Source organism: Xiphophorus hellerii, chromosome 8 (assembly GCF_003331165.1).
Source record: "Xiphophorus hellerii strain 12219 chromosome 8, Xiphophorus_hellerii-4.1, whole genome shotgun sequence".
NCBI lineage: Eukaryota > Metazoa > Chordata > Actinopteri > Cyprinodontiformes > Poeciliidae > Xiphophorus > Xiphophorus hellerii.
In genome coordinates this window covers 25,684,642-25,702,438 of record NC_045679.1, presented here as the reverse complement: position 1 = coordinate 25,702,438, position 17,797 = coordinate 25,684,642, and the positions used below count along the sequence as shown (strand labels likewise).

General features: G+C 39.8%; 2 protein-coding genes across 4 annotated transcripts; both read left to right on the top strand.

The window, feature by feature from the left end:
- The first annotated feature begins 2,965 nt into the window (after positions 1–2,965).
- bcl7a (BAF chromatin remodeling complex subunit BCL7A) lies at positions 2,966–11,794 on the top strand. Its single transcript, XM_032569748.1, has 6 exons — positions 2,966–3,185; positions 5,394–5,475; positions 5,567–5,663; positions 5,741–5,890; positions 8,091–8,194; positions 9,475–11,794. Exons 1-6 carry the CDS (start codon positions 3,094–3,096, stop codon positions 9,547–9,549), a joined length of 600 nt encoding a protein of 199 aa, XP_032425639.1. The 5' UTR covers positions 2,966–3,093; the 3' UTR covers positions 9,550–11,794.
- A 525-nt stretch (positions 11,795–12,319) lies between these two features.
- denr (density-regulated protein) lies at positions 12,320–17,766 on the top strand. Of its 3 annotated transcripts, none has more exons than XM_032569746.1 (8): positions 12,320–12,432; positions 13,641–13,753; positions 13,841–13,860; positions 13,969–14,053; positions 15,242–15,340; positions 15,587–15,703; positions 15,795–15,934; positions 17,451–17,766. In XM_032569746.1, exons 2-8 carry the CDS (start codon positions 13,651–13,653, stop codon positions 17,493–17,495), a joined length of 609 nt encoding a protein of 202 aa, XP_032425637.1. In that variant the 5' UTR covers positions 12,320–12,432; positions 13,641–13,650; the 3' UTR covers positions 17,496–17,766. The 3 variants fall into 3 exon arrangements, with proteins under 3 accessions (XP_032425637.1, XP_032425638.1, XP_032425635.1); XM_032569747.1 differs by having other exon boundaries at positions 12,326–12,545; positions 15,251–15,340; XM_032569744.1 differs by having other exon boundaries at positions 12,326–12,545.
- The last annotated feature ends 31 nt before the right edge of the window (positions 17,767–17,797 follow it).

Below are 17,797 nucleotides of genomic sequence, written 5' to 3'. Positions count from 1 at the left end.
CCCTCTTCAACCTCTCATTCATCTTACCGACAAGAACTTTCTCCATTGTTAATTTGACTTATTCCTAATCTGCGTAATATAGATGTAAAATAATAACATGGTCAACAGCAACAGAAAAAAGATTTGCTACAGTAAATATAAATCTTGAGGTCAAAGGTCGGAGGTTTCTTCAGACTTCCAGAGGCGACCCTTCGTCCCCACAGGCCTCAGCCTTTACAACAACTCGTTAAAGGTCCTGGATATTATGAGTTACATTTACTTTCCTTTTGGGATTAATAATGTATTTTTAATTTGATTTCAAATATGAGAAATGAAAGTATGAAGACAATAAAACTAAAAATGTGACGATCTAAAAGTATATGAACAAATGCTTCAAAGTTTCAAAGGTTTCAAAGTGAACAAAACAAAGGACTTGCCAAAACCTTCGTTGTAAAATGAGAATGAAGGCATTCGGAAATAAACAGATGGATAAAAGATACAAACCAGTGAGAAAAGTAACCAATCAAAATGAAGATTTTCAAAGGAACAGCACTCCTGAGAATTTTTTTTCTTAACTTTTTGCCCCAAAAGTTGTTGCTTTTTGGTGCTGATTAGACTGACACAAAGTAGTCCACATCTGAAAAGTGGGAATAATAAATGGGATTCAAAATTATTTACAAGAAAAACATGAAAGAAGTGTTTTGGATTTATATTAAACCCTCCTAAATCAATGCTTTGCTTAATCACTTTTCATGTTTGTTTAGGGTTGGTGTCCTGCTGAAACAATAACCTCCACCCTGTTCTCGTGTCTTCCACAGCCTCTAACAAGTTTTCTTTCAGGATTGCCATGTATTTGGCTTCTTGGTCTTTCTGATTCTGGTTTTTCACCAATGGTAACAAATTATATAACTTCTAAAAGGCACCGATCTGTCACATACAGTCATAAAATAACTACAAGTATATACGTGTGAAGAAAGAGAGAAAGGAGGGAAAAAACAAATGAATGGAAAGAATATGTCAAATTTAAGTCAGTCTGCGTTTTAGCAAAACTAGCAACGAATAGCAAAAAATAGCAACGAAGAGATACAGAATAACTTCAAAATATCGAAAAGGAAAGAAAAATATCAAAACAAATGAAAAGAAGAAAATCAGGGAAAGCAGACATTGTAAAAGAGGTTTTATTGTGCTTATTCTTTGCAGTGGCGCAAAAAGTAGGTATGCGGTGCATGCAACGCAAAGGGGCGCTGCACTAGAGGGGGCGCAAAAAACGATGTGAAATTTTTGTTCTAGTCAGCATTTTATGTACTTAACAGCTGTTTGTGTATGAAATGATCAATAACAGGAACAGCACTGATTAGGCGGTCCTTCCCTCCCGTCCCATACAGGTAGCTGGGCAGCGTCTCTTCTAGAACAAGTTGAGGCGCGTTTTTTTTTTTCCTTTTAAATTTGAATTGTAGGAATGAACTCGACAACAGGGAGCTAAAGATGGGCGGCAGAAAAAACTCCGGGGCACAAAACAGAAAACAGAAGGAAGGGGGAAAGATAAAGATGTTGGAGAGACAAAGAAAAGCTTTTCAAAGTGGTTGAAAGACAGAAGGTAAGTAACGTCAGTGTATCAACCAGAGAGTTGTAAATATTCAGGTTAGCTTAAGCTAAGCTAAAATAACAGGTGGTTGTTTTTGTCTCCGCCTCGTATTGAACCAATAAGGACGCGATTTATTCCGTATTGCTATAAATGTCTGATAGACACACCTATCTACGGTGGCCCTGAGGTACCTATCACACACACCTCAACAATAAGTGTAATAATAACGACCAGAAAAACAAAACACGGGAAATATTAAGGTCAGCTAGATTGTCGTTTAGGGTAAATAGGAGACCACTAAACCACACGAACTGACGCTGTTGTCACGGTTGCTTAGAGACGGTTGCTACGCAGCCGCAGTGAGCCGCTATCAACCCGCGTCTTTTTAAAATGTCCACCCGATAAAACACCGTCCTTAGAAATGAAACCTCTGGCAAAAATACAGACGGTGGTGGGAAGAAACGGGCTAAACAACCACAGTGAAGTTTAACGGGCTTTAAAAATTCAGTGGGTTGTTTGATATCAGACAGAATGGATCAGGAACCGCAGACCCGGCAGAACCTAAAGAACCTAAAGAACCAGAACATCAGCCTCTTCATCCCTCAGTCATTTCCTGAGACCGAAAAATAATATGAATGGCAATTTAAAGAACAAATCATACAAATAGATTAATAAATAAATTAATAAATATTGTGAAGAGAAACCGTTTATTTCTTTCAACATTAAAAACGTTTGTTAGGATTGTGTAGGAAAAATGTTGATATCTTTTATAAGTGGTCAATAATATTTCACCATTTTATTAATGTGGGTTGCCAGTTTGGATCCTATCAAGCTATAAGAATGATAGAAAACATGCTAACAAAAAGCCTCAGACCTGCAGACACAGGCGGTTCTAGACACAGGATAACAGAAGCGGCTCTTTGGCTCAAAATGATGAAATATTGCACAGTTTTTTGTTTCATTCTTTTTTAATAGCCCTGTAGGCAGCAATTTATTCACATATATGTACATTTATTATTATTGATACTTTAATTACAAATGAGTTGTACAAGTTTATGTCATTGGGCCGTGGGGGGGGGGACATGTTCGGATACACCTCAGAAAGTATGTAGTTGCGCCCCTGATTCTTTGCCTGTATCAGCCTGATTGTGAGGAGTTAAGCCTTGCTTAGTTTACTAATCTAAAATCATATCTTACGATCTCCTAACGACTTATAATTGCGAATATTATTGTCAAAATCTACAGATTCCCTCAGAAAACACAGTAAAGTTGAATTCTCCTCCTCTCCCTCTCAGTGGCCACTCCAGCTCGGAGTTTTCGGGCTGCACTCTTTGTTCTGCTGCTCTCTCAGCTCAGCAGGCAAACACATCTCTGTTCGGTGTGCAGCTGCAGCCGGCAGGCCCCGCTCGGCCTCCTCCCCCCGCTGCTCCAACAGGCCGCGCAGGCGCATTGGCTCCTCTGTGCGCTCTACTGTTTGCATTGTGTCTGAACTGCCGGCGAGCTTTAAAAATATTATACCCACCGCGGCAATGTCGGGCAGGTCGGTCCGAGCTGAGACCCGGAGCAGGGCGAAAGATGACATCAAGAGGGTTATGGCCGCTATTGAGAAAGTACGAAAATGGTAAGAGGAACAAGATTAAAAAAAGCAGGCTTCGTTATCTAACACGAGAAAGGCTTGCTTGTTGGGGGAGGAGAGGGAAGGAGCGAGACGGAGAGAGGGATGAAATAGAAAGATAAAGGGCAGCTTTTTGAACGGCGGTTTCTCAGCAGATGTACTTGCGGCTCAGGTGCGACCGGGGCGCTCCAGCGAGGAGCGCCTTTCCCGGCTTTCGCGAGCCCGCTCGCGGGGGAAGCTCACAGCACAGAGCCGGTGTTTTTCCGTTGATTTTTAACGGCAAAAAAAAGGGTTGAGCCCAGAAGCCATTTCGATGTAGTCACATGAAGCCATTGCTGCCGAGCTGCGAGCGCAGGCGGCGGGCTTTTTGCGGCGAAACGGCCGATAAGTCTTGGACGCTGACAAATTTTTGACGACGGCGCTCTTGAGTCGGAGCACTTTAGTCCGTGTGGAGTTTTAAATTAAGCGCTTTGAGTCGCCCTTTAGGTCTGCCGGAGAATAAGACACGGTGGGGGTTGGGAGAGGGAAGTATGCTACTGTAGTGCATGGCTGAACACGTAGTGACTCAGGCTTATCTTTTTACACCAGAAAATCACATTCTGTCCTCTTTAAACAGCGCAGAAGCACATGTTTGTTCGGAGGACATGACATTTATGGATGCAGCTGTTCGACTCCGCTCGGTGGCGGAATTTAATCTGATTTTCATTTATTCAGGCGGATTAATCAAACGTCCCCGGGTCAAAGGCAGAAGTTTGCTTTTGTTGTAACTTTAGTATTTTTTGTTTCACAAAATAAAAGCAACATAAAATACGATGGTGTAATGTAAAATAAATATAAAGGCGTTTATATTTTAGGATATTGTTCATTTTTATGTCCTTTTCAGTTTTGTAATAACTTATTTTGAATCAGCTAGATAACATCAGAAGATTGAATAAGTTGGAAATACAAGGTTTGTTTTTTCGGTTTGTTTTTTTAAGAAGCATTTATTTATTTTATTAATTTCGGTTTTTATATCAGGTTTTTCTTTAACATTGTTTTCTCATGATCTACTTCTAGCGCAATGATTTCTTGCTACATGAATATTACGGTTTCTACACCTTTCCCTTTAAAGAAATTTGATTCTAAACTTGTCATTTTGCATTAAAGATGAACACTAAAGGGAAACTTTTTTTTTTTTTTTTTAGCTAACACTGGTTTTAAAGCTTAGACCGACTAGTTATTCGACCAACAATGGCATATTGAACTTATTTTTCGATTGAGCAGCAGAAGGTTGCTAGAAAAAAAAACTATAACCAAATTAAGAAGCTGCTTATAATTTGTTTCTTTCTTTTCTCCCCTCTTCCTTTGTTCCTTAACATTTTTCTTTCTTTTAAATTTGTGTGGGAAACCAGTGACATGTTTAATCAAAATTATTCTAATCACAGATGAAACCTTCAGAGATGTTTTATTTAAATTTTTTAGGTTTACATAAATAGTAACCTGGGGAAAATATTGTACATTGGTTAAAGAGTACCAGATACAATAATAAAATAATGTGTGTGTACTGGATTATTGTTTGTGTTGTTGTCTTGACAACCTTGATGTAGATTTTACTTCATGGTCGTGTTGATTCTATTCAGAAAAGCACATCCACATAATATAGACATTTATATAATAATAGAATTGTTTCCAGATTTTAAATTGATTACTATCATTTCAAAATCTAGATTTAATAATAAATCGCTGAATTAATGTTTAAGGGTTTCAGGTGAGTTACAATGATTAGAATAAGCGTAATTAATATAAAAATCTTTTAATAATGACTTAACCGACTTTGTGACTAAAATAAAAAAAATCTTTTAATACACACTAATAAAAAAATCATTTTGATGTCTAAAAGTAACCTAAACAGTTAAAGTACTATTTAGCTGTTTCAAATGGCAGCAATAAATGAAAACATTTTTGATTTTTCCACGTAACATGCGATATCATGTCAGAGAACCTCAGAAAACTCTCAATGAAAAGCTTAAAATGTTCACAGGACATTCATAATAAATCACCATTTTAATAGTTTTATTAGTTTTTCTCGTATAAGTTAGCATACTAACTTATACCAATATAACTTAGTATACTTATACTAGCATAAGTATACAAGGGAGTGGTTAGGTTGCCACGTTTCAGAGCGCCTTTCCACCAGAGGACACTTTGAATCGGCTTGTTTGTCTGTCCAATCAGGGAGAAGAAATGGGTGACGGTCGGAGACACGTCCCTTCGCATCTACAAGTGGGTCCCGGTGACGGAGCCGAAATCAGACGACGTGAGTTCATGATTATTAGCAGACCGTTTGCTGAAAATGTCACATGTAAGCGAAGCACAGACTGTAGCTCACTGTGTCTCCTGTGGTGCAGAAGAACAAAAATAAGAAGAAGGGTAAGGACGATAAATACGGCTCCGAGGTGACGACTCCGGAGAACAGCTCCTCTCCAGGGATGATGGACATGCATGGTGGGGTTTCTACACACGTTTTCTGTCTTGTGCTCGTTGGCCGTGTGTTTTCTGACTCTCGGTCTGCCCTGTGCCAGATGACAACAGCAACCAGAGCTCCATCGCTGACTCGTCCCCAGTGAAGCAGGAAAACAGCTGTAGCACCAGCCCCGCCCCGGAGTCCAACGCCGCGTCTCACCGCGACAACGGCGAGGCCAAGACTGACCAGAGCCCAGACAGCAAGAGAGGTCAGACCGTCACAGATACAATATATACCAGTAAACACCAGTATGTACCAGTATATGCCGTCTGCTGTTTTTGTCTTCATCCTCAATTTAAAACAACCACTTCCCCTTTGATAAAACCACTGCACACCTGTGTTGCCCCAATCCAACCTCCTGGGAATTTAACGTCAACTTTTCTGTCTCACTTCTTTGATCTCAACAAAAACAAATAGTTTCAGCTTGTTAGCCTTATTTAATCTGTTGCTCTAAATAGCCCGGTTAAACGGGCAGTACTATGTTTTTCCAGGCACATAGTGCCATTTTATAGCGCAATCAAATAACTATGCTAACTTTCAGTTATAAAAAATACTATATATACATATATCAAATATGACTATGAAGTCATCACACATTACTCTGTTTTTACGCTGGTAAAAACGTTAACATTTTTAGCGTTTAACGTTTTCGCCAGCGTTCCACTGAGAATGCTGATGTGCAGTTCCACCAGGTGTTTGCTAATTGCAGCTGGCTAGTCTGAAGGAGCTGAGTGGGTATGTTGTGAGGGAGGGCTACTCTGTGAGGTGAAATCTTGGAAGTTTAGAATCTGCAGTTCTGATGAGGCGCTTTGTCCTCGAAGGCGGAACTACGTCCACCCAGGCGTTTTGCACAGCTAAATGGTTGCCATGGAGATTAAAGGATTTCTCAAACATGCATGAAAGAATCAAAGCAACACTCCATGTAGGTTTTTGATGTGGGAAGAACATAACATTATGTAAAGCTAGGGGGGAAAAAAAATCTATTTTACATAATACTGCCCCTTTAAGAAAGTTATTTCAATACTCTGAAAACAAATCTCCGGAAACATATATAAATTTATCATTTCTAAACATATTCATAGAAAATGGTAGCGTAGCTCTGATTTATGTTTATTATTTTTTGGTTGAGGCGTTTCTTTGTTTGGACAATTATTCACTCTGGTTGTGGATGCCGCAAAGCTGGAAGGATTTTTGCTTTTTTAGCGTTAAGACATTTATGATGCATAACCATGGCAACAACTTCTTATTGTTTTTGCGACTCAAAAACTAAAATAATCCCTGAACTCTGACCCCAAATTCCAGAGGATTTGAAAAAGAGACTTTATGGATGCAGAGTAGGACCAAAGAGCAGCAAAAGCAGATGAGGCAGATTAGCAGTGATGACCAACAGCTGATGATGTCATCCATGAAGTGTAGTGGTGCGTTCACACCAAACGCATTTCGCACGTCTGGTTTACATTCAAAGGCGCATTGAACACCCATTGTGACACATTTCTTGCCTCTAGCATGATTTGAAGCGTTTGAAGCGTCTCATGCTTCAAACGCGATTTGAAGCATGAGACGCTTCAAATCGCACCCGACGTCCGACAAATAGGCCGGCATCAAAAAACGACGGCTAGAGCGATTTTTGACGTGCCTCCACATAGTCTTAGAAGGTAAACCAAATGCTCGAAACGCTAGCTGTAGAGCGAAATGTCAAGCATCTGCATTCAAAGTCCACACGCGTCGAACTTGAATCGTCCGACATATAATGATGTGTTTAGTGTGAACGCACCATTACTGTGAAATATGTTTGCTCCCCTGAAATTGAGCTGTTTTCATGTCATGACAGACAGCAACCATCTTCAGTCAGAGGCCTCTTCAGATTTGTTGCTAAACTGACTGCTACCAGAAATCCTTTAAGTGGAAATAAAGTGTAATTGATTTGATTATTTGTTTCAATCAGAAACTAGATGGATAAAGTATAAAATATTATAAAAACAGAGTAAAAGAATGACATAGAATAAGAACCAGATCCAAAAAAAAGGGCTGCAGTACAAATTTAAGTGTAAACTTTCGCAGTCTGTGCAAGAAATGTAGCATTGCAGAATGTATTTTTTCCCTTTTGTCAGAGCATCTACATCTGTTGGCTTTGTTCAAACTTAATTAATAAAGAACGGGGGGCGGGGTCACATTTTAGTAGTTGACTTTAATATAATTTTAGTTTCAGCTCTTTGGGTTATGATTCCGATCTTGCAGTTACCCCAAACAACCACTCGGGGTCACTAATGTGTCGAAAAAGCGGCCATGAAAAGAGCACACCGTCGCGCCAAACACACACTGAAGAGTTCCTGTCTGTATTTGCTGCCTGATGAAAAAGTGAGAAGATTTTTTTTTTTTTTTTTTTTAATACTGTGTTGTGATTTCAGGGAAGAGCATCCCTACATCAGAGACCTCAGAGCGAGCACAAAGTGCCAAGAGAGACAGTCTGTCCTCAGGGGAGAAGGATTCCTCAGACAGCAAAGCCACTCAGGTATGAACACGTCTGCACGTCTGTCTGCAAACCTCTCAGAGGAGCAGTAACCCATGCAGGAAACAAAGTGTTCACGTTTTCACACACTCCTCCGGATCTCTGTTCTACCTGCTTTCTAGGAACAACATGGCTAATAAAAAAGAAAAAGCTCTTTAAGAATAAATCACTGAAAGAATGAGAGATTTTACCTTTAGTTGTTCTGTGACTTGAAAACATGACTCGTTTCATAAAAAGCCTAACAAAACCGAAACAACATGTTCTGTTTCACTCGTGTTTCAGATCACAGTCCTGAACAGTGATTTCCTACGGCACACACTGAACGGTTACTGAATATTTAAAGACCTCTAGTGTGGACGTGCTGCCCTTGAGGCATGTGCTTCCCTTTAGAAGTCCATCTGTAACATTCTCACTCAGTCATTAAAGGACCCCTGTGGGGGTTTTGACCTCCAGCTGCTGCTGGTAAATACTAATTAGAATTAGCTAAAATGCTAATCCTAGTTAGTATTTTAGCTCACTTTGAAAAAAAGCATTGTGATAGCCCACCTGCTATTGAGAACATTTTAGCTATCATTAGGAGTTTAACTAATTCTAGCTTTTAAATGGGTTTTTGTCATAGTGAATGGAGTATAGGTCAACCTGCTACTGGTAGTCTACGTGCTGTCATTAGTATTTTAGCTAGCTGTTGCATTTTAGCTTACACAACGCCGCTTGCACCCAACATCTGTCTTCTGCAGCTGACTACAAATCCTTCTGCAATTTTCACTAGCTGTGTTTCCTTTTATCATATAATTGCGCAATTTGATATTTTGAAAATAAATTTGCTTAATGGAAACACGGCAGTGTTTTGAAAAACACTAGTTTTTTTTTATAAAATGGTTTGACACTAGGATGAAGTGATTTTATTATTATTATTTTTTTTATTATCAAATTTGGTTTATTTTGCAAAAAGGAGACACTCTTTTTGCATCACACAAGTCACGTGATCAACAGCCGGAAGAAGACGACAGGAAGTGGCCGGAGGAGTCATGTTTGTTAATGAACAAGCTTATTCATGTGTGTTTTTAATTGCTTTTCTTATTTAAAGGAAACACTGCAATTGCAAAGTAGTTTTTTGACATTAGAGTTTTGGACGTAGTGATAATGGAAACGCAGCTAGTCACTGGTTGGGGCTGAACAAGGTGAAAACGTCCTGCCTGATCCTAACTTCGTGGTGCATCTTTGCTCATCAGATGTAATCATGCTTTGTTTTTTTTTTTGTTGTTGTTGTTTCTTGCTTACAGGATCTACAGGAGGAGACCCCGCCCAGCAAGAAAAGCAAACTGGAGTCCTCATCTCAGGACTTTGAGGAGAGCTAAATGTTTCGGGCTGAGTCATTCTCTCCTTCACCTTCCTGTCTCCCTTCCTCTGTACCTCCTCCCATTAATTCTAGATGATTTAGGGCTAATGGACACACCGGCTCTCCTCTTAGATTGTTTTTTTTTTTTCTTCCCCTCCCTGCTCTTCTAAACCAAGGGGAGAACGGACGTCTCTCTTCCTTATCGCTGTTTCCCACTTCCCGTTTCGCCACCTCTACCCAAATACTGCCACCGAGGGAGGATGGATATTACCTCTTGTTCAGTGGTTCCCCCTCCGTGCTTCCTTTCAGTCCTCCACATTTTGTTTTGCCAAGAGAAGCGCCAGACTCAAGCCTCGGGACAGCGCCGGCAGCTCAGCCCCAGCCACCGCCAGACCAGAACACAAACCCCGACCCGCTTCTGTGACTTAAAGAGCTCTGAGATTAGGACGAGGCCGATCGCAGACGCTGCTCTGAGATCACTCTTTTGTTTCACTGCTAGCGGTTTAGCTCAGGATAAGTCAAGGGGCTAACCTGGTCTCAGATCAGTGGCTGTGGCAGCCCCCCTCCCTCTCCCCACCCCCAAGGCCACGTCTCGCTTTCAATCCTCCCGATTCGCCTCCTGCTAGACTAATGTTCTCTTTTGTTTAGGGAATGTTTAGTTATATCTCTCTTTTTTTTTTTTTTCTCCCTCAGGAGGGTCAATGCACTGTTATGGTATGTCACAATCGATCACAGATAGATTTGCTGCTGTAGTGGATGTCTTTTATCTCTATCCATGAAAAGTTCTCCATGTTTGTGTTTTTATTTTTCTCCTAAAGTGAATTAGCTCGCGGTTCGTAGAGGAAGAGGGCAACGGTACACGCCGAGACGGACTATTGGATAAGTAGTGAGGACAGACATGGTTAGAGCGCGTCCCGGAGGTGTGTGCCTTGAGTTGTTACGACTAATACAAGTTTTAGTTCAAGCAGGTTTGGACTTACGTTTTGGTGCCATGCTTTGTTTCGGTTTGTTTTTTTTGTTTTTTTGCCTTATAACTGTCACTAATTAGTTTTTCCAATTATTTATATTTAACTCCACCTGTTAGGATATTTTCTCTGAGGAAAAGATTTGGGAGATATTTGCTTCCTTGCTGCGGGTAAAAAAAAAGACATAATGTGATTTAGAGCGACACCAAGTCGGCTGTACGTAAATCCAGGCAGTTATTTGGGCAGCAAGGTATCATTACGTGTTGGCATCCGCCCGCTCGCTTTCCTCCCAGCAAGGAAGTAAACATGTACTACTCCTATAAAACGCGTCAAAATTAGGTTTTAACACTACCCAGAAGTTGATCATGTTCATTCCTTTTAAGCACCTGCAAACCTCATTCATCCATCAGAACTTCCGGTTTCTTTCCACATCACCATCGACTCGCATTCTATCGTCTTATTTCCCTGTACTGGTTCCGTGTCACTACTCGTCTGTGACCTACACATGCTGGTGCCGCTCGCCACTAAAGGTCCAGTCTCTCTCTCTGTTTTTTTTTTTTTTTTCGCTCAAACATTTGGTTCTGATCCTCCTTCAAGGTGCTGTCTGTCGGCTGAATCCATACGCACGTGGCATGGTGCCCCCTGACTGTGTGCTGATTAGTGCAGTTTACTTGAACTTTAAAGTACGGATTCAGACCTACGACCTCTAATGTAAAAAGAAAAAAAAAACTGTCTCATGTTAAGATTTACTTTCATTAATCAATCCTGGATGAATTTAGATCAACTGAATCACTGCGAACCGTGATGGGACGGGGCTACGATGCATTTTACAACCCAGAATCAGATTTTCAGCAAATCAGCATTCACACGGATGGAGAGGAAGGCGTTAAAACATTGTCTCGGTTCAGAGGGTGGATTAGCATATACCTCATTCCCAGTCCAGCAGAGCTGGAACTTTAAAAATGCTATTGTATTGACATTAACAGTTATAAACAGCATTACATATACACTCAGTTTAAGAAAAACAAATTCTCACTTATGTTGTAGCGTTCACTTGATTGAGCCGATTGATTTATAGTTTGCTCATAACTGTGTGTAAAAAGAAAAATGAGAAAAAAAAGAGCTGTGAGATGAAAAAAAAACTTCTTTTTTTTTCCTTGGGACCATTTTTTTTTTTTTCTTTAGATCGTGTACAGATTTATGGTTTGGTTTGACTTATTTATTCCATCAGTAGTGCTTGGTTTTGTTTTTATCATGTCCAGTGGTTTTGTTTTCTTAATAAAAGTCATACAAATGCTCTGTCTGTGTCAGTCTGTTGGAAACTTCTGGAAATGGAGGACGCTTCAGAACAAATTTGGTATTTTACTTTTTAGCTAAATGTCAAATTTTATCTCCATGCTATTGAATGCTACAAGTTGATGTCCTTGGATTTCATTATCCTAATGATTTTTTATACTTACCTTTAACTTCCTACCACATAGACCTAATCTTTATCCTACATCTTTTAAATCCCGTCTTCGAACTACACTGACACATTCGGTTAATAAAGTATTGTTTGATATCGTGTCTGTAATCGTGAACCATAATAAACACCAGTGGGGTTTTGCGCATGCGCCAACCGAATGCAAATTCTCACATGACCTTAACACCCAGCTACATAAACCCAATCTTTATCCCTCATATTTGAAATCCCACTTTAAACGAAACTACACTGACGCATTCGCTGAATAATGGTTTGACATCGTGTCAGTGAACCCTAACACCAATTGGCTTTTTGCGCATGCGCCAACCGGAAGCAAATTCTCGCATGAACCAGGAAGGGTTTTCGGCTACCGGAGCCTGGGAGCGGCGTTGGGTCTGAGAGTGGTGCGAACGGCTGCAGCTATATATTATTGGCTAGACTCCTCTCACAAGAGGCGTAACAAGGCGTGCTCGAAGTATGCCAACTAAACCTTATTCAGTGAAAATGATATTCTAAAAGTGGAACTGACCCTAATAATGCGAGCGGATGTTCTACTGAACCAGCAGTTTTAAGAGTTTACTGTGCGAGGTAGGGAACGGCCCCGTTTTCCGCGTCTTAATTCACTTTTTTCAGCTGCAGTGAGTCGTTGTACTGCATTAGCTTAGCTAGCCTGCTAAACTCAGTCGAGGTGCTAACGGTGACAGCTGGCGAGTCCACGTAACCTGATGAATGAAAGCGCTCAAAGCGAAATGTGGGGGTTTGTTTTAGCTCGGTTTATGCAGTGACCGGAGTGGCAACATTATTTATGACTTTAATTGTACAATTTGATGTTGAATATGTTAGCACACTGCTCTGTTGAGCAGCGCTTTCAACCTATAAAGCAGCCGCATGTGTTAGCCGGCTAAGGCTACTTCAGCTGTGTAGCAAATTAGATTGAACTGAGAGCTAAACAAATATAATGATAAAAAAATCTCCACATAAAGCAGCAGAGGGTCAGGAAGAAAAAAAGTTGAACTATTTGGTTAAAATGATGAAGTATAGACTTCATTCAGACTGGTCTAGGGAGGAAATCGGATATTTCTTCTCACCTGTTTTTTTACGAGCTGTGACATTTAAATAACGGACACATGACCTTACACACGTAACATTATCATGCCTGCATGTAAAAGTAGGTATTTTAGCAACATGTTCAAAAGTTGTTTGTCCATTTCAACCTGATATTGTCCTAAATGAACTTTGATATGATGCCAGGATTATGTAGTCGGGTTAAAAATTAAGGAAGGCTCTCTAAACCGTGTGGCAGATTCTCAATTTATATCGAAATATGTAAGAAGTGACCTAAAATCTCATAAGATCACTAACATTTACATTTTCTTTCATATCTTACTATGAAACTATGATGCGTTCACTGACCAGTAAAGGTTACCATTTTTAGCTAATTTTACGCTTCATTTAAATCAGTGAAACAATGATACTATTTCAACAGCCTTATTGTAGTCTTCTCATAAATGGAGGCTTTATGCTCAACCAAAATGACAAAGTTGTGACGTCAGGGAAAGAAAAAGGACATGGTGAAGGAATAGGGTGGACAAAGACACAACGTGAAACATCAGCTGCCATGCAGACGCTACTTTGTTTTCTTGTTTCTCAAACTTTCTTATTGTTTCTCTTCACCTTGCCCAGATCATTTGTGATGGCTACTACTGAAATGGAATCTGGATCTACAGAAAGCAGGTCTGAGCAAGGATCGTTGGACCCCGATTCGAAATACCCACTTAAAGTTCTTTACTGCGGAGGTACGATCAATAAACTCAATCTGTCGCGTAATCGCTGCGTAATTTCGACGGCCTCTAACCCGAGTTTTTTTGTTTTTCTTCCTACAGTGTGCTCCCTACCTACAGAGGTGAGTCTCATCATTAGACAGACTTTGCACTCGCATTGTGTGGACTATAAACAAGCGCCTGCAGATTATTTCTTTCGAGAGTTGTAAAAACCGGTGATGTCTCCGCAGTACTGCGAGTACATGCCCGAGCCAGCCAAATGTAGGCAGTGGCTTGAGAAGAACTTTCCAGATGTGTTTGCCAAGATGACTGTAGGTGAGTACCTTCAAGGTTTTCTGTGGATTTTTTGCTTCACTCCCCTACAATTTAAAGAGCTTAGTTAATGGTGGTTAGAGAGATTAGAAGTCTGTGTAAATACCAGTTTTCAGTAACTTTAAAAGCTAAATTATTGGCTTGGTCTGTATAGGATCTCTTGCCTTTATAGGAATGAAGTTCTGTCATTGGATACTTTTTAGCTACAGAGCCAATACATACAGAGCAAGATGGTGTTTTTAGACACATCTGGATGGCAAATCTAATTCCAAGTTGAAGTATGCATATGCAGATGTGCCCTGGTGGGTGAATCTGCCAGTCAGAGCTCTGCCACAACAGAGCAAAACTGGACAGTGGCTGATTTTTCAGACCTTTGTGCAGGTAAATACAATTTGTTTCTTGTATTGGCTTTTCACTCCAAAGTAAAGGTGACCTATTATGTTTCCCTGGACAAGTTAGGATAGGTCTGTTGGCTATGCAAAACAAGTCAATTACATTTTTTGCACAAAATCACAAAAAGTGATTTTGTAGATTTTAGTCTACTTAGTTCTGCTTGTGTTGAGCTTTTTTAGGGCCCCTTGTCACTTTAAATCCAAATAAGCTGCTGCTGGTCACGCCCCCCCATAACTCAATGTTTACACTTGTATATGAAAATGGCTGCAAACAGACTCTCCACTATACATTTTTGAAAAGCATTAGTGGAGCGTCTTGCATGCAGCAAGTGATTTCGGAAGGGTAAGTCAACAACAATGCATTTGTCTTTTCCAGCAGCCATTGTACAGCGCATACAGTGGTAAAACCAGCTGACCAAACATGCTGGAGCCTCTCTTATGTTGCTAGGTAACGGTGCATGTTGATTTTTGACCTACAGTTCAGGTTTTTGAAACGGCTCATTTTCCAGACACAATAAAACTTTAATTTCTTGCCAAAAAACAGTTAAAGATTATTTTTATTGTTCTTTTGAGACAAAATATGTAAATTTTGCATAAAGGTCCCCTTACAGCTATTGGTGCACCCCTGATAATAAAAAAAACAAATATTCATTATTATTCCTCAGCAACTGGAGTAGCAAAGTAAAAAAACAAACAAAACTTGTTTGTAATCAGGTTTCTCAAAGTAAACCAATATTTACCCTAGTAGACGAATATTATTTTTGCAAAACTGGTTGTAATTCTTCTTTTTGCTTCTTTGGTCCCTCTGGTCCGGGAGGAAATGCTCCCAAACAGGAATCCGGCACTGGAGAAGCTCCCCCTTCAGGCGAAGAGGAGGAGAAGAAGAAGCAAAAACGAGGTATGACTTCACATATTAGTCTATATATTCATATTTAATGTCTGTGCGCTGTGAAGGCTTGCCACCAAAGTCAAATTAGTTGTTTGTGTGCAAAATATTTCCCAATAAAACTGATTCTGTCTTTGGATATGATGCACTTGTGGGTTTATTTTTCCTGAAGTTTCCCCATCCCTCGGCACCATTGCTGTCGGCATGGAGATCAATGATGCCAGTGACTCAAATCTTGCTTTATTTTCTTCTTTTTAGGTGGTAGAGGCCAAATTAAACAGAAAAAGAAGACGGTGCCTCAGAAAGTCACAATAGCCAAAATTCCAAGAGCAAAGAAGAAATATGTCACACGAGTATGTGGCCTGGCAACATTTGGTGAGACTTGTGCCGCCCCCCTCCATCTACACATGGTGATGTTCGATTTTTTTTTTGCACGTTTGTCTAAATGTCGATCCCTTTGTTGCAGACATTGATCTTAAAGAGGCTCAGCGATTCTTTGCTCAGAAGTTCTCTTGTGGTGCCTCAGTTACAGCCGAGGATGAAATAATCATTCAGGGAGATTTTACAGATGACATAATTGACGTCATTCAAGAAAAGTGGCCTGAGGTAAAACAAACAGTCTTCATGGAAAAAGTTTCATGACTTTTTATACCTGTTAAGTTTGGTAAAATGCACTTTTTTTCCATCTTTATCTGTAAACTCAAACACATCTGGTTATGAATATTTGATTGAAACCTTGCAGCACTGCGATTTCGAACAACAAAATTCATAAAGGGCTGGTTTGGTGTTTAGATTTGTTTCAACTTAGCATTTTAAATAAAAAATGTGTGTGACTATATAGGAAAGAAACCCAACATACATACTTAAATAATAAATTGAAAATCATTAAAAATAGTATTTTAGAATGTTAGATTTGAAATGGTTACAAAAAGGTAGGATTTAAAGCAAATATAAACTTGTTTTACATGCTGTTTTACAAAAACTTACTTTACATGAAGTTTTTAATGTAAAGTGCTTTACATTAAAAACTTAAATGATTAAAATGTAAAGCACTTCATTAGTCACAATTACCTTGACAGTTGAGACGAAGGATATTTGATTAAAAAGGGAAAAATGTGCAACAGAAGAATAGTTTAAGCAAACCTTGATGATTATTTGAGACGTTTTATACGGAAAAAAACATGAATAATTTTGAGCAGCAGATGATTCTTCTGTCGTCTTTGACTTGAAACGCTCCTTAGCAAAAGTTTTCTAACGTTTCCATGACTTTCTACTAACTTTGACGTATTTTACTGGTATTATACATGATAGACAAACGCATGGTAGTGAACAGTTCTGCATTGGAAGAGAAACAATAAATTGATTTTAGAATGGCCAGTGAAACAAATGGCCAAACTTTGGACCCTGTCTACACTGAAATGAACACGGTACGTTTTTGTAAACGACAGGACGCAGCGCCACAGAAAACGCCGTTATTGGCGCCATGTTTATTTGTGAGAGTGAAACGCTTGTGGGAGAGAGCTGGAGCTACAGCGTCGCTTCATAAAGCACGCGGCTCACTTGGCGACAACGATACGTAAAGCCGCCATTTTGAAATTTAACCAAGATGCCGGAACTCGGTTTCAAAGAATGATCATTTCTGGTCTCCCAAAACGCCAGATCCGTGTGGACGCACAGACTAAATGACAAAAAAAAAACCTCTTTGCTGATGCATCTAAAATCCTCTCTGTGTGGGCGGGGCCTAAATAAGTTAAGACAAGATTAGTGAATAATAACAATAAGGCTTTGGAAAAGACTTGAGAGACTTGAGGTTTAGCTTTTTGCAGAACAACAATCATTAAATACGTCCAGAGCCACAACTGAATAGTTTAGATCAAAGCATATTCGTGGCCTAGCCAAAGTGGGGGTTTTTGTTGGTGTTTATTTGCTTGATAAAGTTGTTGGCTTGCTATTAGAAATCTGGAAAAGTAAAGCCTTTGTGATTAGTTTGTAACTCCAGAGGCAGGATTTGATCAGGCAAAAACTTTCACACAACAAAACTACGATTTTAGAAAACGGTTAGTGTACGAATCTGCAAACTCAACACACCATTTCTGAGTTCAGCCTCTTTCTCCCTCTGTAGGTGGATGATGACAGCATCGACGATCTGGGTGAAGTCAAGAAGTAAAGACCAAATATGCACTTTCACTGGGATGGATGTGACCTGTAACATCAAGAACAACCTGGCCAAATGTACACATTATGTCATTTTATACCTATTTTATTTACTGTACATAAAAAGGTGCAGACTTGGCCACTCACTTGGCGGCAGTTTTTCTTTTTTTTTAGTCAATAGCTGCTTTCTCTTGTTTGCCAAAGGCGTGGTATGAATTAAGTCCTTCACAAATGTTCTTCACTCAAGCAAATCTGTAGGCTAATAAATTTCATTCTCCTCTGTCTGTTCTGCTGTTCCGCTCTTCATTCCTGGTT